Raw genomic sequence first — 25,716 nt, 5'->3', positions numbered from 1 at the left:
CTCACACACATACACACACACACGCACACACACGCACGCGCACACACACACATACACACACACACACGCACACACATACACACACACACTCACACACATACACACACACACACGCACACACATACACACACACTCACACACATACACACACACACGCACACACATACACACACACTCACACACATACACACACACACACGCACACACACGCACACGCACACGCACACGCACGCACACGCACACACACACTCACACACACACACACACACACACACACACACACACACACACACACAGAGTTTCCTTCCTATTTTATTCATTGCTCAAGTTGCTTGGGCTGCCCTAAATGATGATATGAATCACATATCTTAAAACAACAGAAATGGGGCCAGCGAGTTGGCTCAGCAGGCAGGAGTGCCTGATGCCAACCAAGCCTGTCAACCCAAATTCAATCCAGGATCCACACGGTGGAAGGGAAAGAACCAGCTCTTGAAAACTTGTCCTGTGACCTCCATACATGCACCATGGCACAGGTATGCCTTCCCTCTAGTACATAGATGAGTTAATTTTAAAAAGAAACTGCAAGAAGAAGGAAGACCAAAGTGTGGACACTTCGATCCTTCTTAGAAGGGGGAACAAAATACCCATAGAAGGAGTTACAGAGACTAAGCTCAGAGCAGAGAATGAAGGCATGGCCATTCAGAGACTGCCCCACTTGGGGATCCATCCCATAAACAACCACCAAACTCGGACACTATTGCAAATGCCAACAAGCACTTGCTGACAGGAGACTGATATAGCTGTCTCTTGAGAGGCTCTGCCAGTGCCTGACAAATACAGAAGTGGATGCTCACAGTCGTCCATTGGACAGAGCACAGAGTCCCCAGTGAAGGAGAGAAAGTACCCAAGGAGCTGAAGGGGTTTGCAGCCCCATAGAAGGAACAACAATATGAACTAATCAGTACCCCCAAAGCTCCCTGGGACTAAACCACCAATCAAAGAAAACACATGGAGGGACTCATGGCTCTAGCTGCATATGTAGCAGAGGATGGCCTAGTTGGTCATCAATGGAAGGAGAGGCCCTTGGTCCTGTGAAGGTTCTAGGTCCTAGAATAGGGGAATGCCAGGGCCAGGAAGCACGAGTGGGTGGGTTGGGGAGCAGGGGGTAGGGGGGAAAGGATAGGGGATTTTCGGAGGGGAAACTAGGAACTGGGATAACATTTGAAATGTAAAGAAAATATCTAATAAAAAATAAAAGCCAAAAAAAGTTGAATCAATGTGAAAAATGAGCATTTTATGTGAAAACAATGTATTATAGGTTTGGCATAACAGCAATAAGTAGCTTGCCTCGGCGGGCATGTCTCTGTGAGGTGGCAGAAGGAATTTTGTTTCCTTGCTTCATTAAATACTGTTATTTAAAAGAAAAAAAAAACCACACTGGAAACGGAGTAAGGTGCAGTGATACATACCTAATTGAAGTTCTAGGGAGGTGGAGGCAGGAGGATGGTGAGTTTGAGGCCAATTTGGGCTTCAAAGCCAGACCCTGCCTCAACAACAACTCTACCAATCTTACACACACACACACACACACACACACACACACACACACACACACACACAGGGGGAATAACAGCAGTAACAATAACAGTAACAACAAGCTTACCCATCACACAACACACACAAACACACACACACACACACACACACACACACACACACACACGGAATAACATCAGTAACAATAACAGTAACAACGAGCTTACCCATCACACAACACACACAAACACACACACATGCACCACTACTACCCCCACCAGCAGCAACAATAACAAAAATCAGAAACACATTCCCTTATAATTCTAGAAGGTATAAGTAGCCTACAGGCTGAAGGTTGTGTCCCCTCATCATCTGTGCACTGAAGCCTAGCCCAGAATGTGAGTGAAGGTAAGACCAGATCATGGGACAGGAGCCTTCTCGCCAAGTTCTTAGAACCTATCTAAGAGACACGGGGGTGATGATCTCTCTGTTGGCCTTGTGAAGACACTGGGGGCAGGGACCCTTTATAATGATGGAGAGCCATCTCCAGGACCCGAATCAGTGGGCACTTTGGTCTCGAGTGCTGCATTCTGCAGGACCAGAAGGAATCAATGCTTGTCGCCTTAGCATCTTGTCTGCTGCACTTGCCATAGCAGCCTTGAGCACGGGGGAGTCTACGTGGCATCTTTGCTTACCTCTCCCTAGGTGTGGCCAGCCAGCCTTGGGGACACCCTGGCTGATAGTGAGCCATTCCACTCTGCAGCTATGGTTACATGACATTCTCCCTGTCTGTATCACATGGCGTCCAGCCCACTTGGTCCTAATTTGATTATACTGCAAAGGCCTAGCTTATGCCACACCAATGAGCAGAGATGAAAGGTGTCCCCAGCACCCTTCTCAGAGTCTTCGAAGTGGGGGACATTTTTAAAGAACCTTATAAAGTGGCCATCAGGCCACATTTAGATTCTGACTTTGTCTTGCCCCTAATTATTTATGTTTGCCTTGCCAACATCTAATTTGACAGCTTAGTTTTTTTGGTGACTCATTTGTAACTGTGTCTTTCAAAGCATCCAACCGAATTATCATCAAAACCATTTCCCCTTGTTTGTGCACTTCTGATTTATCCATTAACATAACATTTAATTACATTACAAGCAGTAATTACAATGACTGGTGAACTGTCAGAAACACATCAGGAGCCAACACAACTGATTGGCGACTTGCCACGAGTTGGGGGACTGTGCAGGGCTCAGAGAGCTGGCCGCCACTGGCTTGGCCCTCTCTGAGGAATGTTTATTTCAGAGAGGCATAGGGGTGGGGTGGGGAGGAGGCTTGGCATGTATAACCATTAGTGGGGCACGTGGCAATGTCACCTCGGAGTGCACCCCTTCTAGAGCAGTGGTTCTCACCCTTCCTAATGCTGTGACTAATATAGTTCCTCATGCTGGGGTGATCCCCAACCATAATATTATATGTTGCTACTTTGCCACGGTAACTTTGCTACTGTGATGAGCCATAATGTAAATATCTGGTATGAAGGATATCTTATATGGGACCCACGGGTTGAGAACCACGGCTCTAGAATCAAGCACTTACTTACTGTCCGGACAGGCATCCTTCATGGGTGGTTATTCTCCTTACTAAAGCCCTGCTACTCACAGGGAGGGTTTCTTTGTTGTTGTTTTTGTTTTCTTCTTTGTTTTATTTTGTTTTGTTTCAGAAACCAAGATCAGCACATTCTTGGAGCCAACTATTATTAAAAAAGCAAACAGAAGGGCTGGAAAGATGGCTCAGTGGTTAAGAGCACTGAAGGTCCTGAGTTCAATTCCCAGCAACCGCATGGTGGCTCACAACCACCTGTAAGGGGATCCGATGCCCTCTTCTGGTGTGTTTGAAAACAGCAACACTGTACTCCTATACATAAAAGCAATAGATACATCTTTAAAAAGAACAGCCGAGGATGTAGCTCAGTTGGTAGAGAGCCTGCCTAGGGTGTGTGAAAGTCTGGGATCGATCCCCAGGACTGCATAAATACAGATGTGGTTCTGCATGCCTGTAACCCTAGCACGTGGGAGGTAGAGGCAGGAGGATCAGACCCTTCACGTCATAGCAAGCTTGAGGCCCGCTGGGTTACATGAGAGCTTGTCTTAAAACCAATCAACCAATCACAAACTTGGTCACATGTGAAGATACGGACAAACTAGAGGCTTCTGCACAGCTGCTGAGACTGCACAGTGACGTGGCCATGTGGGAAGCAGCGTGACAGCTTTAAGTTAGCCGGGAGAGTTGTTCCCGGAGCTGCGGTCCTCCTGGGGACTAACCCACAAGAACTGAAATCAGACTCCTGGGGGGGGGGAGGAGAGGGAAGAAGCAGGAGAGAGGGAGGAGGGGGAGGAGGAGAAAGGAGGATGGGCATGGGGAGGGGGGGGGAGGGAATGAGGAGGAGAAGGGGAGGGGGAAGAAGGGGAAGGGAGAGGTGAGATTGATTTTCCACTCAGGATGATAAAACATTCTGGAAACAGTGTTGTGGGTGTATTTTATTGACATGTAATAATTAACCATATTTGTAAGCTGTGATATTAACACCTGTGCATTTTAAAATTTCACTCATGAGGACGTGAGTTTTGTTTTGTTTTGTTTTGATGTCCATGTGCACTTTTTATCATAATGAGAACGAAAAGCAAGAGACCAGGATGTCATCCCAGTCCGCTGCAGTAGCACTGTCCTCAGAATGGGTTTCATTTTGGTCATCAGGACTCTGTTGGCCAGGGGCACTCCAGTGAGGTTGAGAATATGTGAACACACCTTATTGCCGACTCCATCCCCCTCCACATTGGATCCTCAGGCTAGGGGAGCCCTGGCTCACAGAACTCTCTGAACCCTTCCCTCCACGCACCTGGGTGTCTAGTTCACTGGAGTTTTGGGAGACCTGTTCAGTCCATGCTGCCCCAGACCCCCCAGCCCACCAGCCCTAGGACTGCCTCCTGTGGGCACTTGGTGCCTAGGTTAGTGTATTCACCGGAGCAGCTGGGGCTCTTCAGACTTCCACTACTCTCCACGTTATAACTGCACAGTCCTATGCCAGCAGTGTCACCTAGGTCCACTGCAACCCTCTGCTAAGATCTGGGCTCTCAGGGGCTCCCCAGGTAGCTTGGGACAAAGCGTCAGTATCTGTTGGGACCTAGGTCTTAGGTGGCATCTGAGATATTCATCTTCATCCAATCAAGGTATTGAGGACTGCAGGTAAGGACAGTGGGGAAAGGACCGGGTCTCTTAGACCCTCTCCTGGCCTGGCTCAATGGCCCACACCTTTCCAGCTGGAATAGATCTGGGCCTAGACACTAGTCTCTTCCCCACCACCCTAGGAGTGAAGGCCAAAGAAGGAACACCCATGCTCTGTACCCTAGCTGGAGGGTATCTGTGGTATTCCTCGGCATCCCTGGGTCTCTGAAAGGCCCTGCTCCTGCCCCGTGTCTTTGTCCAATGGGCAATGAGGCTGGGTGTTAGGGGTTCTGTCCGGGACCCCATAGAGACACAGTAGGAGTGGCTTGCAGTCTAGAACTCATGACTTCCCATGGTTCAGGTCTTCCTCCATTCTGAGCTACAGGATTTTCAGGGTTGGTGTGTTAGCAGGAGAGTGGGAAGCCATGCTGAAATGTGAATGTGAAATAGGCTGGGACACTGGGAGGTGGGCAGTCTGAGGCCTCTGTTCTGCAGGCTGTTCAGTCAGCTCATCTCTAAACACTGCTTGTCTACTGACTGGGAAGCTGGACAATGTCCCCAGAAGGAGGAGAGAGAGGGCCACCTTGCAGTGGGCTCCTGGGGCACTTGGTGGAACACTGGAGCATGTGAGGCTGCTTGGGTTCTCTTTCAGCCACGCCTCTGCCGTGTGTCCTCAGGAAGACCTCTTCTCCTCTCTGGGCTCCACCTTCCTCATACGTTAAATGGGAGAGCAGCATCACTGGGTTCACAGGGTTGAACGCAGAGCAGTTTGACCCCTACGTAAGGCCTGGTGCCCAGGGACGGGAAGGACTGGCTCAGGACAGCCGCAGAGGCTACCTGGCCACGTTAGACCCAGTGTGGTCTAACTCAGCAGGTGAGTTTAAAGTCATCAGAGGAGCTGGGTGGGATGAATCGGAGGCCTTGGAATTCTTTGCAGGGTCCTGAGTGGATCTGGGTGGGGACCACAGGGTGACGGTGGCTTCTGGTGACCTGGATGTACAGTTTGAAATGAAGCATCATTTTGAGGAAGGGGGATGAGGGGAGGGCTAGGGAAGTTCCCTTCCCTAGACACTGAGGACAAAGCTCCAAGTACTTCTCCACAGCTGGCCGGGCAGCTGGACACTGGGTGAGCCGCCCGGACACAGCTGAGATCAGCCCGAGTCCCTGTGCCAGCCTCATCTCCCCTTTTGCTCCAGTGCCCTCGTTCTGTGGGTCTTGGCCTTCCAAGCCAAGGCTGGAGGACTCTAGGAAGGGAAGACTGCCAGATGTGGAGCCAGCCTTCTGTCTTCAGCCTCGGTTCCCTCGACCCCCAAGTGGTCTGGTCCTCCAACTGAGTGAAGGGTTAGATGCTAGAATAGGTTTGGTGGATGGTAAAGCAGCCAATGGGGGTCCCTGTTAAGGTATGTGTAACTCTCTAGAGCCTCCCTCCCTCCCTCCCTCCCTCCCTCCCTCCCTCCCTCCCACAGGAGATATCTTTCCCTGCTCTGTTTCTGTCTTAGCAAACACCCCATCAGCACAGAGGCTTGGTAGGAAACCAGAACCCTGGGACAGGTTGAAAGGCAGAATGGAAAACCACCTCAGTATAGCTATTTGACACTTGGTCAATGTAGGTCCCTGCAGTCACCTGGGGAGAGGGGGGCTTTCCCTCTCTCTCCCTAGCCCACCCACAAACTCCTAAGTTGATGTAGAAGCCACCAGTTCACTTCTCTCCCGGTGTTCTCTGGGCCTCCCCACCCCCGCCTCTACTTAAGGGCGCACTCCTGCTTGAGAACTGGCAGGGATGTATCCATACTCTATGTATCCTTCAAGAACACCTTCCATCATCTCTGCTAGCTCAGCGGGAGCTGTGGAGCTCTCCCGCCACAGCCGAATCAGTCTTCTCGTGGCATCTCCTGCCACACACCCTTGTGTGCACCTGTGTGCACATTCATATGCATGCACGAGGATGAGGCCGTCCTCCCTGGTTGGAGCCCTAGAGGCATGGCCCAGGAGGTACTGGGACCCTCACAGGAGTCCCACCCATCACCCCTGTGCTTCCTTTGGGAGGCTTGCAGTGTGTTGTGTCTGATGACTCTGTGGCCCCCTGGATGTGGCAAATGCAGGGACAGCTGGAATCAGCGAGTGAGGGATGGTACGAGTTGGTAGACCACTATCCCAACTCTGTTACCTCATCCTGTGTCCTGGGCTCCTCGGCAGGCCAGAGTCCCAGCTGCCTGCCATGGTGCTTGTATGTCATCTGCCTTTCTCTTTCTCTCCTTCCTTGGCCTTGCCCACTCCAGTGCTGCCTTGAGAGTGCCCCGGTCACCAAGTCTCCATGTGTGCATCTGGGAAGACTCCAGCACCATAGGCTGCTCAGCCTCCCTAACTGCTGCCTAGTTCTCCCCCACAGAACTGGGTCCCACTTCAGCCTGGTCTCATGGTTGTCCCCTGTCCATGCTAACCCTCCCTGCGTGGTAACCTGCGCGGAAGCCCACGGCTCTTCTCTCCAGGTCTCACCGCCTTGCCAAGAGCTGTTACTTGACAAGCATCCATACCTTCACGTCTGGAGTTCATGTCTCTGGCCCTCAGGCTCAACTTGAATTGTATGAGATGTATCAGGCTTCCTGCCATACAGGAATTCTTGCCCCTACTGGCTACTTCTCAGAGGCCACCCTCTGGCTCGCTCCCAGCCCCAGCAGAGTGGACATCTTCACAAAGGTAGTTGAAAAGATAAATATTATTTATATCACCCCCACCTCAGTCCTGCTGCGGCTCCTCAGCTCTCCTACCCACTGAGGACTGGGCCATTCCAAGCCTGGGAGCAAGGGCTTTGTTAGTTAGTTGTCCCAGGAGCCACCTGTCACTGGTCAGGGAACTCGAATAGAGACCCTTTCATCTTTGTCCCAGCTTGTGACTGTGTTCAAGAGGCCAACCACTGAAGCCAGTGGCCTGGGTACCCAGGGGCCACTCCTTCCTCATACGCTGAGCCCACTCTGGTTCTCCCTTACCGGCAACTCAAGTCCCCTTCCCGACCCCCATCTTCTCACAGGTTAGAAGATATCCAGAGGTGGGAGGATTTGGGGGCGAGGGGACCGTTGCTGTCAGTGGATAAGTGACAGAAAGCTGGCTTGGCCTGCAGAAGAGTAAATGTCTAAAAGTGCAAGGCAGCAAAGCAGCAAGGCAGGGCTTTCCAGTGGCAGTGCCACAGTGCTGATGAAATCCTGGTGGCTCAGGAGTGACTTGTAGGGAGGTGGAGGGCCATCTGATGATGTTCCCAGATTTCTAACGCTATCTCCAGGTCTCCTGACTGGACCATGTGGCGTTGGTCCTCGGTAGCATCCCAAGGCATCGCTAACACTCAAAGGCTTTACAGTCTCAGAAGGGAGTTTCTCATGATGCCCCAGGGTAACAGTTGGCTTCCCCAACAGCTTCTGAAGATGACAGATCTTCAGTAAGCTGCTCTGGGAGAAGACAGCGCTCAACAGGCCCATCAAACTGCAGGTGCAGGGTTTCCAGCCACCAATGCCCATTTCAACTTCCCAGGGAGAATGGGCAACAGGGAGCTAGATGCCAAGGGCCCACCCCAGGGCTTTGTCCTTGGCTGGGCAAGCTTACAGGTCTGCATCCCAGGGGCAGGGATGGGAAGGTTGCCTGCCTCTGCAGACAGGCTCGCTAGTGAGCTTGCATCATTTCCCCAGCCTCTGGTCTTGGGGGCTGCTCTGTGGCCTGAGGTTCACACTGCTGTGGACTGCTTGATGCTGTGGAAGCTGACTCTGGTGGGGGAGGTGGGGATGGACATGGCGCGGGCCACTCGGGCTCTGATGGAGTGCTTGTCCTGCCACCGCCGCCACCTCTTCCGGATGGCAGAGCGGACCTGTGGGCACAAGGTAATGAATGCATCAGAGCTCAGGTTCAGGACACCCCTCTCATCCCCGCATCCTCTAGGTTGCTACAGGCGCCTACCGGGTGTGGTGACAGGCTCTATAGTAGGTGGTGACATTCACATAATTACTTCTATTGGTTTGCTGTTTGTCGAGTCAGTTTTCCCAAATGAGGAAGGCATACCTTTTTCCCCCCCAGTCTAATTTTGCCTTTGCCATACAGAGTCCCTACTCCTGTCTGACTCTCCCTGAGGCAGAGACCTTATCTTCTAGCCACTCCCATGCCATGCTTAAAGAGTGGGAACTGTCCTCACAGGTACAGAGCAGCAAGAACAGGGACTTTCTCAAAGTTCCCTGAGGCATATAATGGGAACCTGGGAAGAGGGAGGAAAGCCAGCCCACGGCAGAAGAGATATGATGGAGACAGTCCTCAGTCTCGGTATTTTGAGCCCAGCCCTGGCCTTAGGTCCTTACCTCACTGTTCAGAAAACAATAGAACACAGACACGAAGAAGCCCTGAAAGGAAGAAAGAAGTCAGAGGTAAGCGGGGTCCAACCAGCCCAGATTGCCCAGCCCTGCCTCCCCCAGTCCCCCAGGCCTCTGCCAGAACAATCCCCACCCATGAGTGCAAATCTGGCCCCCAGGCTGGAGAAGCAAGGCTCTGGAAGGATGGAGGTACCTGAAAGGACTCCAGGAAAGAGTTGAAGTAGATGAAGACAACCCTGGAGACCTCGTCCTCTCCAGGGTTGACGAAGAACAACATGTAGGTGATGCCCAGGAGGGGCAGGAGCACCAGAGTGGCCTTTACAGCCTTCCTAGGGTGGAACAGAGGCTGGAGTCACAGGCTACCTAGGAGGGGTGGGGTTGCTAGCTTGAGGGGAGAGTGATGGGTTTGGGAGACCGTCTTAGGCACGTCTGGGCAAGGTGGAGCTGCAGTTTCTGGGTTGACTGGCTGGCTTGGAAGAGATCTGGTTCAAAGGAGCCACTGGAATCTCTGAAGCATCCCCGGGGAGCCAGGTACCTGTACTGAATAGTCTCAGATGTGGTGGATGCTCGGAGTTTGGTCATGAGGATGCGGACAATGTTGAAGAGAAAGATAAAGTTGATCTGCAATTGGAGCACACCAGAAGGAGTGAGGATGGGTGGCAGGGGTGGGTAGCAGGGACAAATGCAGGAAATGGAGGTGGGTGGGGTGGATGGGACCAGCTCTCCTCGGCTCTCTCAGCTCTGCTCTTGGTATTTCTGCTGCACTTGCTCATACAAATACACACACACACACACACACACACACACACACACACACACACANAGAGAGAGAGAGAGAGAGAGAGAGAGAGAGAGAGAGAGAGTGAGAGATGCACATACTCCCTCTTCCTCCCTCCTTCTCTCAATACTGTCCATGGTAGACAGACTGTCCCACCCCATGGTGGCCTGCCTCCGGCTACCTCCTGAGGCTCTTACCAGCAGGACCAGGATCATGGGGCCCTGGTAGATGTAGTCAGTATATACTCCAGGACGTTTGCCAAACCAGCACCTAGAAGACCACAGAGGGAAAGGAAAGAGGAATCAATCCTTTCAGTGGTGTAGTGCTTGAACATAGGGCAGGGTCATTGCCAGTGGTCAGGAAAGGGCACCTCAATTTCCAAGAAAGCCAGTCCAACTGACTCTCCTTCAGTGCCTCAGTGAAACCCGTCTGCAAAGTGGGTGGTACCCTCTGATGTAGGATGCGAAGCTGGAGCAAACTCCGTGGAGGGAGGGCCCATGAAGGCCCCTGATTGTGACAGCCACCATCCTCATCTACGCAGTTGTGGCTGCTTGTAAGGTCCCCTCAAGATGGGACCGATTGTTGACATTCCTCCCACAGAAAGGGGAAGTAGAGTGGGAGGGTTAATGGGCCCTTGCCTGAGATTCCAGCCATGTCTGCCTACACCTCTAGGTGCCCACTGCACATAGCCTCATGGTCTTAGGAGATGCTCTAGTTTGTAGAGTTAACTGGAGGTTAACTCTATGGAAGTTAACTGCATTCATATCATAGGGAAGTCTTTATCCATGCTGTGGGGAGACTTTCTAGTGGTGTGGCTACTTTGAGGTCACCTATGCGCCTGTAAATAGCCCCTTACCTTGGCCCTGTAAGCATTCCCAGTAAATTAATTGTTTCCTCAGCTGGACTTTGATGAATTGCACCTGAGTTTGTGGTTAGGTCCCTGGCAGGCAGGGGTAGCTTGCTTGTCTGTGTTTCCCAGGGGAAGAATTCTCCAAACAGCAATCCAGAAACAGCCTGAAGCCTGACACTGCACTGGGTTCTCTGGTGTCCACCGAGGGACTCTGGCAGTGGCCATGGCTGAGCGATGCTCACTGCCCTGTCACACAGCAGTTTCTGCGAGACTCTGTGGGAGTGCAGCCCATGCAGGGAAAGTTTTCGCAGCTAGCACCTATTGCAAGATGTCAGCCTGCTCTGCATCCTCCTGAACTGCCCTTTATTCGGCAAGCTCCTGGGAGTAGGCAGGGACAGGGCGAATCGGAAGTTCCATGTCCTTATGGGCATATGGAATTGCAATGGATGCTGTAAACCAGAATGTGAAGTTAGCATATGTGATCTCCTGGCTGAAACGTCAAGGTTTTTTTGTTTGTTTTTATTTTCTTAACACCACTCAGGTCATACGCCACTGTTTGTGCCCTTCAGACTGGGACCCCTGGACTTCGCTGCTCTTCTCCCCCCACTTCTGCTGCAGTGCCAGCATTTGTCCACCAGATGGGGCTTCTGAGCTGCTCACACCTAACTTTACAGCATCCTTCCTGCTCCAGGGTGGGAGCAGGCTCCTTTCTGGGTTTTCCTTCGCTGCCTGTCTCTTGCCTTCTTCCGCCTCTCCCTCCTTCCCAGTCTCTTCTACCCAAATTTTCATGTCCTACAAAGCACAGGCATCCCCATCCAGGCATTCCCAAGAAGATACCACCCCCATCCCGCGCCCGCACCCCTCCCCGGGATACCGCACCCACGTCAGTGAACTGGCTCCCTGCAGCCTGCCGCCTACCCTGCTTTGGCACAAACACCCCAGCCTGAGGCATAAGGAACAACCTTCACAAATATGGATGATTCTCCCCCAGGCTTCTTGTGCAGCCCAGTGAGGGGAAGGGAGCGTCTGTCAGTGTGAACCCCCAGTCAGCTAGCTGGGAGCTGGGGATGCTTAAGTGTGACCCAGTTCCTCCCACCTTCTCAGTCTTTCTGTGAAGTTCTCAATCTTGGCTTTACACAGTAACCACCCTGTTACCCAGGCCACACCTCAGGCTGGTAGCATGGAGCCCTGAGGTATGGAACTTTCTAGATCTTCCCATATGATCCTTGTGAGTGGTAGCCAGGAAGTCCCCCATGTGCAAGGCTTCAGGTTGTGCTGGAAAAGGCTTTGAAACCACTTGAGCCAGTTTAAAAAAAAAAAAAAAGTAGAATCTTATTGTAAAGCACACCTTGATGTTAATAAACATTTATGCAGCACTTACTGGGTGGCAGGTGCTATTCTTCGTGCTTAGTAGGCACTGATGTCCTTCATCCCCACTACAGCCTTGAGGTGGCAAATAAAATGAAGATGCCCATTTCATGGATGAGGAAACTGAGGCCTGCTGTGACAATGAGCTCCAAGGTCACACATAGCTACTTGGTGATGGCAACAATTCAGAACCTGGGCAGTGTGACTTTGGGTATTGCTCTCCTTAAAACTCCAGACAGATAACAGACTAGGTCCTTGGCTGTCTAGTGCCACCTCCCCGGCAGAGCACTGGAAAGGATCCTAGAATTGAGGCCGGTGCTCTCTGCCTTTGTTGACGAAGAAGCCACTGTCTTTACAGGAGAGACAATGGCCGAAGTTCCCTAAGGCGTGTACGTGTACGTAGAGCTAGGCTCTGACCTCACAGAGTGACTTACTTTTCATTGTCGTAGTAAAGTTTCCCAATGGCCCAAGCCACAATGATGGGGAAAGGCACACCTGAGGGAGAGAGCGACTGTCACTGGAGGACCCCAGGGCAGTCAGGGTCCGACCATAGAGCAAGGATTCATGGGAGTTGAGCTCTGATGCTTCATGGCAACCCCACTACTCTCATCCATAAGAAGGGTGCACACCCCACCCTCCTGACCCGGCTGGTCCACATCCTCAGTGAGGAGAGGCGGGGCAGGGCCGGCCCAGCTCACCCCAGCCGATGCAGACGAACATCCACTTGCGCAGACGGTCGGTGGAGTACGTGAGTACGATGGCTGTGTGCAGGTAGCAGCCCTCACCGAACATCCAGAAGAAGTTGGTTACATGGAAGTAGTTGTAGGCGGCTGTCACCAGCCTGCACCAGGCCTGCCCCAACCAGAGATGCCATGAGTGTGGGGGTGTCCAGAGACCCTTAGTGTCCAACCTCAGGCAACTTGGGGGTCCTGTTCCTGTTCTGTGGATACCCAGGCCCGACCCTTCTACACGGTAGCCCTAATCTAGCTCTTCTGACCCGGGCTCGGCCTTTTCTGCTTCCCTAGCTGGGACGTACCACGTTGCTCTGGTGGACCTCGGGGCTCACGGTGAGCTGGACCACAAACCACGTGGCGTTGCGCAGGATGAAAGCCGAGATGAGGTTCCAGTGAATGATGTTCCTCAGGCACCGGATGCTCCTGGGGCAGCGGGAGAGGGCAGGTGGCCATAGCAACGGGAGGAGAGAGAGCACGAGGGCGGGGTGTGAGTACTGAGCATCGCTCCAGCCCAGGTGCAAGAATGGAGGGATTGAAGCTTGAGTGAGTGGGGCCAACGGGTTAGCCTGAACTCCACGGGTCCCTTCCTATCAGGGACCACCAAGACATCCGCTCCTGGAAGAGGCCGGTGTGGTCAGGGACTCCCCCTCATTTCCCACACCCCAGGATTGAGTGCTTACAAACAGGAGAAACCTCCAACAGTCAACCCTGTCTTGACTTTCAGTTCCCAGTGCTACCCACTCAAAGCTTTTACCTATCACTCGGACCTATCACATTTGATCTTGTGACAGGGATGTCCCTCAACGAAACCCTCACCTCCAGGGATCCCTCTGCCTTATGATCGCAATATGGATACAGACCGGCTTTAGGCATTGGTAACACAGGTGAGTCTGGGCTTTGTTTCTCCCTACCCTACGTCCCCCAGAGGTTGCTAGGACAAAGGACAGGCATGACTCTGCCAAGGTCCTAAGAGACCTGAGCTTCACATAGTGATACTCTTTTATTCAAATGAGAGACCGGTTAACCCCTGGTCAGCGCCTCCACCCCATAGCTATGCCTGGGTCTTACCCACCTCCCCGTGTACACTCAAGGGTCCAGGGATGGCAGTGCCCGTGTCTTCTCACCTGAGCCGCAGAAAGAGGACAAAGGCCACCAGGAGGGCCACCAGGGAGATGCAGTGGCCCAGGTAGTTGATGATGACGGCAATGTGGTAGTGCACTTTGCTCTTCTTCTGAAGCAGGAGAGAGGGCAGAGGTGAGCCTCCTGCACAGCCGTGCCTCTGTACCCATTGAACTAAAGAGCTCTGAGAGGACAGCACCAGGGAGGGGGGCTGGGGGAGAGTGGGCAACAGTAACAGAGTTTGCCCCGCTCCAGAGTGGCCCTGTGAGCCGCACACTACCTTGGAGTAACAGCATCCTCTTGGGCCAGTCTCTGAATCCGGTCTGTCATGTGTTACAGACAGATACGAACTGAAGCTGTATCTATATCAACACAGTGCTCCTGTGTCACATTAACACTGTACACACCCACACGTCTACTCTAGTGCCCACAGATACCCGTGTCTCGTTCTGTCCTGACACCACGGGCTCCGGTGGGTGCAGAGACCCCAGCCTTCCAGGATTGCATTTCTCACTCCTGAAGGTTCCCATCTTCCTGGTCACACCTGAGTCCGGCTGAGTGAGAACCTGGGTTTGGATTCCTGACATCCTCGTGAACTCTGGGTGTGGCTGAGGGGGATCTGTAGGTGGATCCCTGGATCCCTGGCCTGTCATCCCAGCCACAGTGTCAGCTTTAGGGATTAGGGAAGAGATCCCGGTCTTAACAAACGAGGCGGAAAACCATTAAAGAAAACACCCTACATCCACCTCTGACCTCCACAGGCATACACAGATGTGTGTTGTCCACGTGCACATATGAACACATGTATGTACCATGCGCACACCCCTGAAAGAAGAAACCACCAATCCCTCATTCTCCAAACCTTCCCCTCATCCCAGGCCCAGGGGCTGCCCCAAGTGAACAGTGCCCCTCCATTTCTTCCCTCCGCCCTGCCTTCTCCGTATGCTAACTAACCCTCCTCTTTCTGAATTGAACTCAGGGTCTTGAACAGGCTAGGCAAGGGCTCTGCCTACTGTGAACTCCATCCTCAGCCATTCCTAATGAAAAGCATTTTAATTACATTTATTTATTCAATGTGTATATATGTAGGAGCATGCGTATAGCCATGTGTGTCAAGGCACATGCATGAAGGTTAGGGACAACTCGCACAAGCCAGGTCTCTCCGAACACCAGGCGATCCTTGGGATTAAACTCAGTTTGTTGCACTCGGGAGCAAGCATCTTTACCCACGGAGCCATCTCTCTGGCCCTTGACTTTCTTAATTATTCATCAATGATGAATATGTGACGGGAGCTACTGGCACGAGTGTAAAAGCCTTCCCACTTAAGAGTTTTCGTCATCTTAAAGCTTCAAAGCGGCCCTGTGGGAAAAGCTGGGAAAGCATTTGTAACTTCCTTTGCAGAAAAAGAAGCCCAGAGGTTGACTTTCTCAGGATTGCTAAGTTCAGCACCTCTTACCTTCACATGAAGCTTGGCAAGGTATATTGATGCTACAAATGGGTCCTTACTCCATAGGGGACCAGCCAGGACCCCAGTGCTCAGATCTTAGCAGATTCCCAGTACAGGACTCTCATTCACCCTTTCCTGGACCCCAGAAGGCAGGACATCACACTAGCAGCTCATGCTGCTGGAGCCCTGGGACCCCAGGATGGTGAATGGAGACAGGTCAGGGAGGCAAGGGGCGGGGGCATCCATTCTGACCTGCAAACACTGAGGGGCTCTAAGGGCCTACAGCAGATGCCAGGATCCTACCAGAGGCTCCAGACAGACATGCTCAGCGCAAAGCCTGTCTGGAATCAACACTTGATTTCTTTTTATTAAATTTTCCACTCTTCCATGCTGAGAAGCCCCTGGGTAATAACGGCATCTGTGGAACTGAGCGGCTGCCGTGCCCCTGCTTTCTCTTCGGGTCTAGGAGGGGATCGGGGGGGGGGGAGCTCTTCTGCCCCATCCTCTACCCTGACTCCTCTGTTTGTCAGAGTGAAGCTGCATAGTTTTGAGAAGACCTACTATGTGCTGGGTCCTACACCATCGTCCTCAGTGAAGTCCCTGAGGCTGGTCCCCACAGCCTTGTTTTCTAGTTGGGAAGGCTCCACAATTGATCCAAGCTGTATGGTCAGCAATCAGAACCTGGGCCAGCCTGGCTTTTAGGATTCTCTTTTCCTTCCAACCATAGGGTATTTTGAGGGTGACAAGCAAGGATTGGGGGATAGGCACTCTGGGGTGGGGGTGTCTCTTCTCTGCTGTGTCCAAGATCTTGGTGGAGGGGCTTCTGCATCGAGACTGTGGCTCGCTAGTATTTTTCTTTACAAAGGCTGGAATGGAAAAACAAAGCCTAAAACCACAGGGGCAGAGAGATACAGCTGGGTCAAACTCTGGGTTCCGCTTGACCCATGGGCCTGATGCAATCCGAGGACCAGAGCACCAGGATGGCAGTGTCACAGAGAGTGCCAGAGATACCCCAAGACACTGTAGCTGCTGCCGATACGAATGCATTCCTGAAGTTTAAAGCCTGGAGACGTGGTGCCCGGTACAGAGCTGTTGGATGTGAGGCCTCTCAGCCAAGTGGGGGCCTCACTGCAGGACCTGGTTCCTTTTAAAGGGATTTGTGGCCTATTTGCTTGCTCTCGCCCTTGCTTTGCCCTCTGTCATGAGATGACACAGCAGCAAGGCCTTTGCAAGATTCTACCCCTTCAACCTTGGGTGTCTCAGCTTTCAGTACCAAAAGACAAACGTTTCTACTCCTTATAAATGACCTAGAAGCTGGGGGTGTGTGGCTCCGATGATAAAAATGCTTGCCTACCTCGCGTGAAGCCTTGGGTTCGATTCTTAGCAATCCAAAACATGGGAGGCACTGCCACGTGTCTGTGAGCCCAGATCTCAGGAGGCAGAGGTAGAAGGATTGGGAGGTCAAGTTTTAAAAAACATTTAGATTTATTTGTTTTATCTTTACGTGCATGCGTGTTTTGCTTGCATGTAGGCATGTGCACCAAGAATGTGCCTGGTGCCTGCAGAGGTCAGAGGAAGGCATTGACTCTCCTGGAACTGCAGTTACAGATGGTTGTGACTCACCATGTGAGTGCTTAGAATGAAACCCGGGTGTGAGCACAGAGCACATGCTTTTGACTGCTGAGCCATCTCTCCAGCCCCTCATATAGATCTGAAGTTTGTGGTCAGCTTGGACCACATGTGACCTTGTCTCAAAAATTAAAAGACTCAACTTCAAGAGTATCCTGTTACTGTAACAAAACCAGATCAAAACAGCTGCCAGTGTGCTGGGACATGAATGATCCAGCGACACCAAGCAGAAGAGCAGGTAATACTGAGAAAGCTCCATGAACAGCCAGAGCTCTGGCCAAGCACCGCCTGGAAAGATATCTAGTAACACCCTGAGAGGTAGCCAACAGCACCCCCAAGGAAGAGCTAGTAACACCCCAAGATGCTGTCAATGACACTTGGAGAGACCAGCCATCGACCTCTCCAGTCTCCCTGATGTCAGTGACACCTTCACACGTCCTGACTTCCTGGGGACACGTCACTAAGATCCGCAGAAACCACTGGATGCCCAAAGCACAGGGAGACAAAACCAACCCCGTGAAGCTTGATTGGCGCTCTCCTTGCCCAGTCTGGAGATCTGAGCTCTACAGGCTCCATGAGGAGGGTGGCATTGAGTGAGACATTGGAGGGGAACCACTCTGCTGTGGCCCTCAAGACCAGACTCTAACAAGCAGTTTCTGCTGAACGGATTCTGACCAGATTGGAAGATATCATCTTGCCCCAAAGGCCGGTGCCATCAGACCTATTTGGATGCCCTGCCAGGATAGAAGCAATGAGCTCCTTCCAGTGCCTGCCTGTCTCACTCCTCATTCCTGATCATCAGACTCGTGCCTTTTCCTGCCCATCTGAGCTGCAGTTTTTGCTCCTCTGTGGGTGGTCTGTACCTCCAGATCATAAACCGTGGCCCTTAATTTAAGAGCATCAGATCCCAGGAGCTTGCAGACATCTCAAGGAAGACAGAGTCTTGAGACCCAGCCCAGTCACATCGAATTAGCAATCTTATCTTTAGCAAGGAGCCAAGAAATCGTGGGACTTCTCAACACTGTTAGCATCCCATTCCAACCACTGCCCCACCTCAAGCCCTGGCTGTTCAGGAGGCTGGGTGTGAATGAGTGTTCTGGGTGAGATTAAGCAGGTCTGGAAATCTCAGGATGGGATGGAGGGTCTCCCAAGTTCCTTTCTAACTCAGACCTTCCAGAGGATGGAATTTCCAGGATCTCCTGGGCCAGTCTGTCTTCCTCACTCCTAAGGCCCAGGGACCTGGCAGCCTGGGGTGGTTTGGTTTCTAACCCTCTGCTTTTTGCTCATTTGTTCTGCCATGCTCCCGTTCCCACCCTCCTCAGATGGGGTAAGGAGGACTGAGCATAGAGAAGAGGTGATAAAGGAAGGCAGATATTCACACACCTGCCTAGCATCGTTTATAGAAGATTCTTTTTGATGATGCTGTATGTAAAAGCCAAACACAGAATGAAGACCGGCCCGCTAAGTTATGGCACATCTGGACTGTGGTTAGTATGCAAATCTAACGAGAGTGAAGATGCTTGCTCTAAACTGACACGGAACAATCTCTAGGATCGATGGCCACATGAATAAGCAGGCATCCAGTAGTTTGTATGACAGGTGATGTCTGGGTAAGACCAAGAACACCATGCAGAGACACATTGACTTGAACACACAGAACACGTGAGCTACCGGCTAGGGATGGCAACGGGCGGGGCGCTTCTCGGTGTATTCCCATTTGGACCTTTTAAATCTTGCATTCTGGATAAGCAACAGCTGCTCAAAACCACTGAAGTTTTGCAAAGCACCTCTGGGGCTTTTTAAAACTGCATCAGTGCCCTACTTCCAGCCTTGGTTCTGACACAGGCCCTCACGGCCGGACTTTGATGTCACTCTTAGGTGTCTTTGGATCCAGCTACTGTTGGGCTCGGCTGTACCCCAGCCCTGTCCCACACCCAGTGCAAGCAGCCAAAGACAAGTATGAGAGGAAGGGAGAGAGGGAAGGTGGGAGGGAGAGAAAGGGAGGAAGGAAGAGGGCCAGAACTGAATTTACCACACTATGCATATTCAGAGGCTCCCACCAGCTTCCATAGGCTGGAGTTGCAACACCAGCTTCTGGAAAGTTCCCCAGGCCCCTGCTGTTCATGTGGCACCCCTCTCCCCCAGCCCCTGGTCTACTTCTCAGGATGGTGGCCTATCCTCACCTCTTCGTTGAGAATCTCCTGGCACTCAGAATAATTCACACGGGCTGCCCAGCTGCCATTGGCCAGGCACTCCCGGTAGCCATTGTCTGGGAAAAGAAGAAAAGCCATGTCAGAAGACATCTGTCTGCTCGCACATCTGTCTGCTCGCACATCTGAGCTAGCACAGGGCCTGCTGGCCGGGAACCCTGGGATTAAACTGGGGAGGGGTGGCTTCCTGATTACCCCATGCCCTAGCGCTTTCTACCTTTTGTACCACAGAGGTTTACATCTGTATCCTACAAGCTGACCACAGGGCCTCCTTGGCTCTGTCAGCCCAAACTGGCTTCATCATGCTCTCCCCTTACCCTGAGGGCTGCCTCCCTAAACTCTCTCCAGTGGCAAATTTCCTAGGTGCTATTCTTCCGAGATGTTCTTGTTTGGGGTCCTTCATGATGACAGAGAATGGCACAGGCTGTGACTTAGGATACACTGGGCAGCTGTATCCTTACGCTTTAAGACAGAGGCAGGTGGATCTCTGTGAGTTCCAGATCGGCCAGAGCTACACAGTGAGACTGTCTTTAAAAAAGATACATGCCTGGGCAGGATCTGGTGGCTGAACATGTGGCGACTGCTCACTCGGGCGGTTTAAATGACGGGACTCCTTGTGTTTGTTTCTCTGTGAGGAATTCTCATACTGGAGCGTTTCCTAAGGGGCCAGACTTACAGAGGTCCCAACAGTACCATTTCTCCACAGCATGCCATATGTCAGAGGCCTCACAGGGGAGGCCTTTTAGGCAGAAAAGGGCAGATGTCAGGGGTATGCTGGGGATGGCACCGAGTGGGTCTCATATGTCAGGTAGCTCACTATTAGGCCTGCTGCTGCTGCTGCTTTTGATCTGGGATGTGACATTAGAAAAGAGGCCAGAGAGTGGCTACAGGGGGAGGGGGACCCTGTGACTGTCAGACTGGACTGCAGTTAGACTCTCTCACCTCCTAAAGAGGTTTGGAGGGGCCTTAGGGCTGCCTTACTTACCTTTAGGGCCTTGGGAGGGGCAGGGTTGCCTAAGGGGCCTCTTTTACCCATTTTCTGCACAGCCTTTGGGTAGCAGAGCCAGGAAATCTATCAGGGAGGGAGACCAGGAGTCTCCAGAGCCCTCTCTGGCATCCGTATTGTTAACCACACTTCCTTGTATTCCTGGCTCTTACTCCAGCCCTGGGTCATCTCCACTGTAGTCTTTCTTCCTACAGTTTGCTCTGTGGCTCCAACTGACCCACAGGTTAGAAGAGGGCAGGGGAAGCTGCTAGAGTCTCAGACCCTGGGCTTGGAGCCCAACAGGGGCCAAAGGCATAGCTCAGCTGTGGCTGAGCAGTTAGCGTGCCTCTCATCCCCTCCATTCATTTCTAAAAATGGAGATGTTCCAGTTGATGCCTAAGGACCATCCTCAGCCTGGGCCCCCCCCCCCCCGCAACATCAGGACCAGAGGTAGATGCTGAGTGAGAGGCCAGGGGGAGTTAAAGCTGTCCCAACAGAGGAAGCTAGTCTGACTTTCCAACCTAAAAGGCTGTGGCCTCCTCTCTAACCTGAGAAGCTGCTCTGGCTGTAGCTAACCAATGGGGAAAATTATCTTTATGGATTTTCCTAGCTCCACTTGGCCTCATGGTGAGCAAATCTGAGTCCTGTGCAAAGCAATGATCTGGATAGAGTCAGCAATGAGGCCAAAGGCTCTCCACTGGCATTAAATAAGAGCTGATCCCCAAGGGACTCACAGTGAGGATGCACTGGAATATCTGTGGGATAGGAGGCCAAGAACAAGCAGGTTGATTACAGCACACAGTATGGGTAGGGTGTGCCTGACACCAACCAGAGGCTGCTTAGAATGTCAGCAGAGAAAGGGGCTTATGACAGGGATGGGGGAAAGCATAAGGCAGAGAGAAGCAGCACAAAGCAGGGCCCCTCGAGCCACAGAGTCTGGTTCAAATGCTGGCACTACCCTTACAACCTGTGTGACCTTGGGTGAGTCACTTGGTTGCTCAGCCTCCCTGTCTTGAGACAGAGCCATCTTGAAGACACTCAGCCTCTTTTGGGTTAGTGTTTTTAGTGAACAGTTGGAACAGTACCGGGCATATGGTGTCAGTCCTATGTCTATTATTGTTGTCTCTGAGCTGTCTTTATATAACCGTACATAATAGAACATATCATTTGTCTCTACCCAAGGGGTGCAGGTAGAGATTTAAGTCTTCTTTGTCCAACAGCTTTTTCACCTACCCCCACCTAAGGTAGGGTGTCTGGAGCTGGCCCACAGGACGGACCATCGGAAGCAGCAGGCTTTGGCCCAGAGGGACGAACTGACCCTGAAGGAAAACAAGCCTGGCCCACAGGGGCTTGTTGCCAGGGAAGAGCCAACCTCCTTGTCTAATTGCTGAGCTGAGCAGTCCTCCTAGAGGATCATGGGAAAATGGATATTTTTGGAAATGCTTCCCATCCCTCTGAAGATCTGATGCCGCAGGAGGGAGAACGGTAAGGAGCGGCTTGGAAGTCCTAGCAACACCTCATCAGTAAATGAGTTAATTAGAAGCTAATGATTAGGAGCAGTTCTGCCCCCTCCTGACATCTTCGTGGGCGCGCTCCCCTCGTCTGGCGCCAGGGGCACCTGCATGGGGAGTCTGGCAGCCCATGCCAGGGAAACCAACATCTCAACTTTCTCCTTGGAACTGTGGGTGATCAAGGGAACTCAGCGGATACCTCACCTCACCCCCCGAACCATCTTACAGAGAAACAAAGGTCCAGAGATGGCCCCAAACCAAGGATTCTTGAACTATGGACAGACAGAGATGGGGCTGGAGTGCAGGGTGCCTGGCTTCTGTTGAAGGCAGGGCCTATGTGTACCATAGCAATAAAGCACTTGCAGAAATGTGTCCAGGAAACCTTGGCAATCCAAATTGAGGGTGCCCATGGACAATGGCTGGGGCTGGCTGCAAAAGTGGGCAGGGCTGTACCACAGACAGCTTAGTAGACTTGAGGCACAGAAAGGTGTAGCAGAAATGAGTGGGTCTGTAATAGGATCAGACTGGGCACACTAGGGCTTAGACCGGAGTGCCTGAGGCTGGGCAGTAGGCAGGAGGGAAGATGAGTGCCAATCAGGCCCTGGTGCTGTAGTGAAGGGAGAGAGGCCTCCCAGGGATCTCACCTGTGCCAGCCTATGCTGCCACTGTCCTGGGACAAGGTGTAGGGTCTATGCAGAGCAATGTGCAGGCCTTAGAAGCCTGGGTTCTGACTCTACCTTCAGGTACTGTGATCCTGACTAAGTTATCCATAAATCGATGCCTCAGTTTCCTCTTTACAAAACATGCCCTAGTTGAAACCTGCCAACTGTGTGCTACAAAGTCTCCTCTTTGACCTCTGACCTTTGACCTCTACTTTTTCTTACCTGGCCTTTCCCCCTTAAACCCATCACCCACTCTGGTATTTCTTCTCTTTCTCTCATGACCTTCCTGAGGCCACCCTCTCAAACCCTCCTGTCTATATTCCCAATCTTATCCCCTTCAGCCATCTAGTAAATGATGGAGGGATGGGAGGAGAGGTTTGGGAGTTTGGAGTGGGAAGAGGTCCTCAGCTCTCTAAACCTCAGATGAGGAAGCCGGAGGGCCACAAGGAGGGAGAACGTACTGAGGTCACCCAGTGAGTCTCGACGTGGGTCACCTGGCCTCTGATCACTTGGAGCTTGGGGATGACCTATCACACTTTTGGGACTCACACAGGGCTTCCTAGCCCCCAGGGACCCCAGGGACCCAGAACCCAACCTCCTTTGCATGTCAACGGCCCCTGGGTTCCATCTGTTTTTCTCTTGATAGCAGGAACCTGAGTCATTGGCAGGAGAAAGCAAATTAATTCTGAGGGTGGCAGATGCTATAGCAAGGAGCTGCAAAGCCTGGCATGAAGGCTGGGCCTCTGGGAGCAAGGTGTTTACATGGGGATCCAGTATCTGCCTGCTCAGTCCATGGGTCAGTCCTGCCCCGCCCCCACCACAGCTGCAGGCCTGGGATACTTGGATACAAGTCACTTTCTATCGTGGATTGGGCCCTCCAGGTGCCCTGTCTCCATGAAAATTCCTTGTCCTGTTAGGACAATTACCCACCTTTCTCAGGAGTGGCTAAGGCTCAATGGGACTAACCAGAGTTTGTCAACCTACAACTACAGAAGAAAGGGTCAGGTATCCCAGCTTCACCCTCTGTTGGCTGGTGACTTGGGTAAATTCCCTAACTTCTCTGAGTCCAGGCACCTTGGTTATATAGAAGGTGTTTCCTCTGCGAGAATCAGCCCAGAGCAAAGCTGGCCCTAGGGGTGATGGTGGTTATTTCTTCCACCACCAAACTGCCGCCACTCCGCCCCAGTAGCCCACTCTCTCCCTTCTTCCTTACTTGTGGTGTTGTAGCGGACACCGTAGAAAAAGGCAGGGCAGGGTCGAACCACCAACTGCCCTGCAGGGCTCCTGGGCCAGCAGGTGCCAATGAGGTCCACGGAGGCATTGCACTGCAGGCCTAGGAACAGAGACAGCAGTGAGAAAAAAAAAAAGCAAGGTCCCAGGTAGACAGAAACTCTTTAGAGTTCTGTCCATCCTCAGCCCCAGTAAAGGCAGAAAAAGCTAAGCCTCAGCAGGAATATCAGCTCAGCCAATACAGGAGTGCGAATTCGCTACTACAGCACTTGGGAGACTGAGTTCCAGAGCAGAGCAAAGAAAGATAGTCCGGGCTGGCTTCAGATCTCCTGCTGTTGGAGAGGACGCTTTCTTCACAGGGGCTCTGGCATTCGCCCAGCACCGTGGAGGTTAAATGCGCTGCTGTCAGTGTCCAGGGAAGGAAACATAACCTTCTGCCAAAGACAGAAGCATCTGCCTATTTCCTTACTTTTAATAGTCCCCAAATACACTTCTGGAAGGCCAGAGGCAGAAAGGACCTAAGGGCAGTTAGCACCATTCGATAGCAAGACCAGCTAGAGCAGTGAGGCTCCACCTGAAGGAGTCTCCTGCCGGAAACACCATCCCTCAATGTCCCCCATTTTAAAGACCCTATTTAGAGCTCTGACTCCGCCCACTGCTCATCCAGGGAGGAGCAGGACCCATGTGATGGTGGGCGAAGCAGAATGGCGAATGTCCTAGGGTCTCTTCCCTTAAATAACCTAAAATCTATTCTGGTCTTACACCACCTGCCCATTTGGGCGCTAACTCCCTGCTTTAAAGAGAAGGAACACTGAAGGCCCAGGAATGCACAGGGGTCGACCCAAAGTGGCTACCAAGAGGCGGGGTAGATTTTGAACCCTGGGCTTCTGAGGCCAGCCATAAGCTTCCACTGCTCCACAGAGGTCTCTGGCCGGCATCTGCCTTTTGCCAATATCTGGCTGGTGCTCCCTCCTCTCTGCGCCATGTTCCTTGCGCCTGTCCCCGACGCTCACAGAAAGCTTCTGAAGTGACAACGGGGATAGAGCGACCTTTATATTAAAATCTCGGAAAAATCCTGGAGCATCAAAGTCTTTGAAAAGCTGCAAGACTGGAGAAGAGAGGTGGAACGAACGGGTAGGCAACAAAGGCACCAGCTTCTTCCAGAGCGCAACCACACTGGGACCTGTGGGTGGGGCAGTGCGGGGGAGGGCGGAGTCAAGCGTATGGGGGCCAATCAGGAGCTGCGGCCGGGCTCCACTGATGCACTTAGCTGCTGAATTGGCACTAGTGTTTCAGTCCACCGCTAGGCGCTCCAGGGACCGGAAAAATGAAAGGAAGGAGGGCACGGACCCAGCAGGGAGCAGGCGGCATGTCAGGGCCTCCGACAGCGCTGCCCAGCACACCGCCAGTCCCCAGACCACCTCACTGGGGTCCCCGCTGTCCAGTAACCTTTGGCTTGACCAGCGTTTGCTGCTCACCCTGCGGACCACGCCTGGGAAAGAGAGCAGGGTCCCTGGGGATCCGGTAGACAGACAGGGTCTCTGAAGGGGACCATAGATAGATAAGACATAGGAGGGAAGAGACCGGCGTGAATGTTACCAGGCATTGTGAAGGGCGCTTTGCCATCCCCCACATCACTCTGAGGAGGGGAAAAGACAAAGCAAGCAAAAGAACAAACCGAGTTTGGAGTGTGTTAGGAGACTGGGACAAAAAGGATATGCTGAGGCTAAAGCCCGGAAGGGCAGAGGAAATGCCTTGAGAAGCAGGTGCAGAGACCGATTTCAGAGCATAGGAATTCTCATGTCCTAGCCTGAAGCACTCAAGGATCTCAAAGCCTAGGCTGCTGAAGCCTGGATTGTTTTAAAATTTTAACCCCTCTCTCTGTGTCTCTCTCTGTCTCTCTGTCTCTGTCTTCCCCCCCCCCCCCCTCTCTCTCTCTCTCTTTCTCTCTCTCCCTCCCTCTACACATCAGAATGTATCTCTAAGCCTCTCCCTCCAGGGTAATGCATGCTCTCTGCCATGGTAATAACAGACTAAATCTCTGAAACTGTAAGCAAGCCCCCAGTTAAATGCTTTCTTTTTAAAGAG

The 25,716-nt window shown here is 52.2% G+C and overlaps 1 protein-coding gene across 1 annotated transcript in view; it reads right to left on the bottom strand.

Moving 5' to 3' along the window:
• Window positions 1–7,456: 7,456 nt before the first annotated feature.
• The window catches only part of Crhr1 (corticotropin releasing hormone receptor 1), a 43,188-nt gene continuing 24,928 nt past the window's right edge, over window positions 7,457–25,716 (bottom strand). The window contains exons 3-13 of the mRNA XM_021175815.1: window positions 23,612–23,731; window positions 19,214–19,299; window positions 13,959–14,065; window positions 13,137–13,257; window positions 12,799–12,952; window positions 12,535–12,595; window positions 10,080–10,152; window positions 9,640–9,725; window positions 9,298–9,433; window positions 9,093–9,134; window positions 7,457–8,611 (exon numbers count right to left, since the gene is read on the bottom strand). Coding sequence (XP_021031474.1) covers window positions 8,471–8,611; window positions 9,093–9,134; window positions 9,298–9,433; window positions 9,640–9,725; window positions 10,080–10,152; window positions 12,535–12,595; window positions 12,799–12,952; window positions 13,137–13,257; window positions 13,959–14,065; window positions 19,214–19,299; window positions 23,612–23,731 — 1,127 coding nt within the window. The 3' untranslated portion in view covers window positions 7,457–8,470. The remainder of the gene's footprint in view (window positions 8,612–9,092; window positions 9,135–9,297; window positions 9,434–9,639; window positions 9,726–10,079; window positions 10,153–12,534; window positions 12,596–12,798; window positions 12,953–13,136; window positions 13,258–13,958; window positions 14,066–19,213; window positions 19,300–23,611; window positions 23,732–25,716) is intronic.

This window comes from Mus caroli, chromosome 11, assembly GCF_900094665.2.
Source record: "Mus caroli chromosome 11, CAROLI_EIJ_v1.1, whole genome shotgun sequence".
In the NCBI taxonomy this organism is placed as follows: domain Eukaryota; kingdom Metazoa; phylum Chordata; class Mammalia; order Rodentia; family Muridae; genus Mus; species Mus caroli.
The sequence above is the reverse complement of the archived record's forward strand: the minus strand, read 5'-3'. Positions and strand labels throughout refer to the sequence as shown.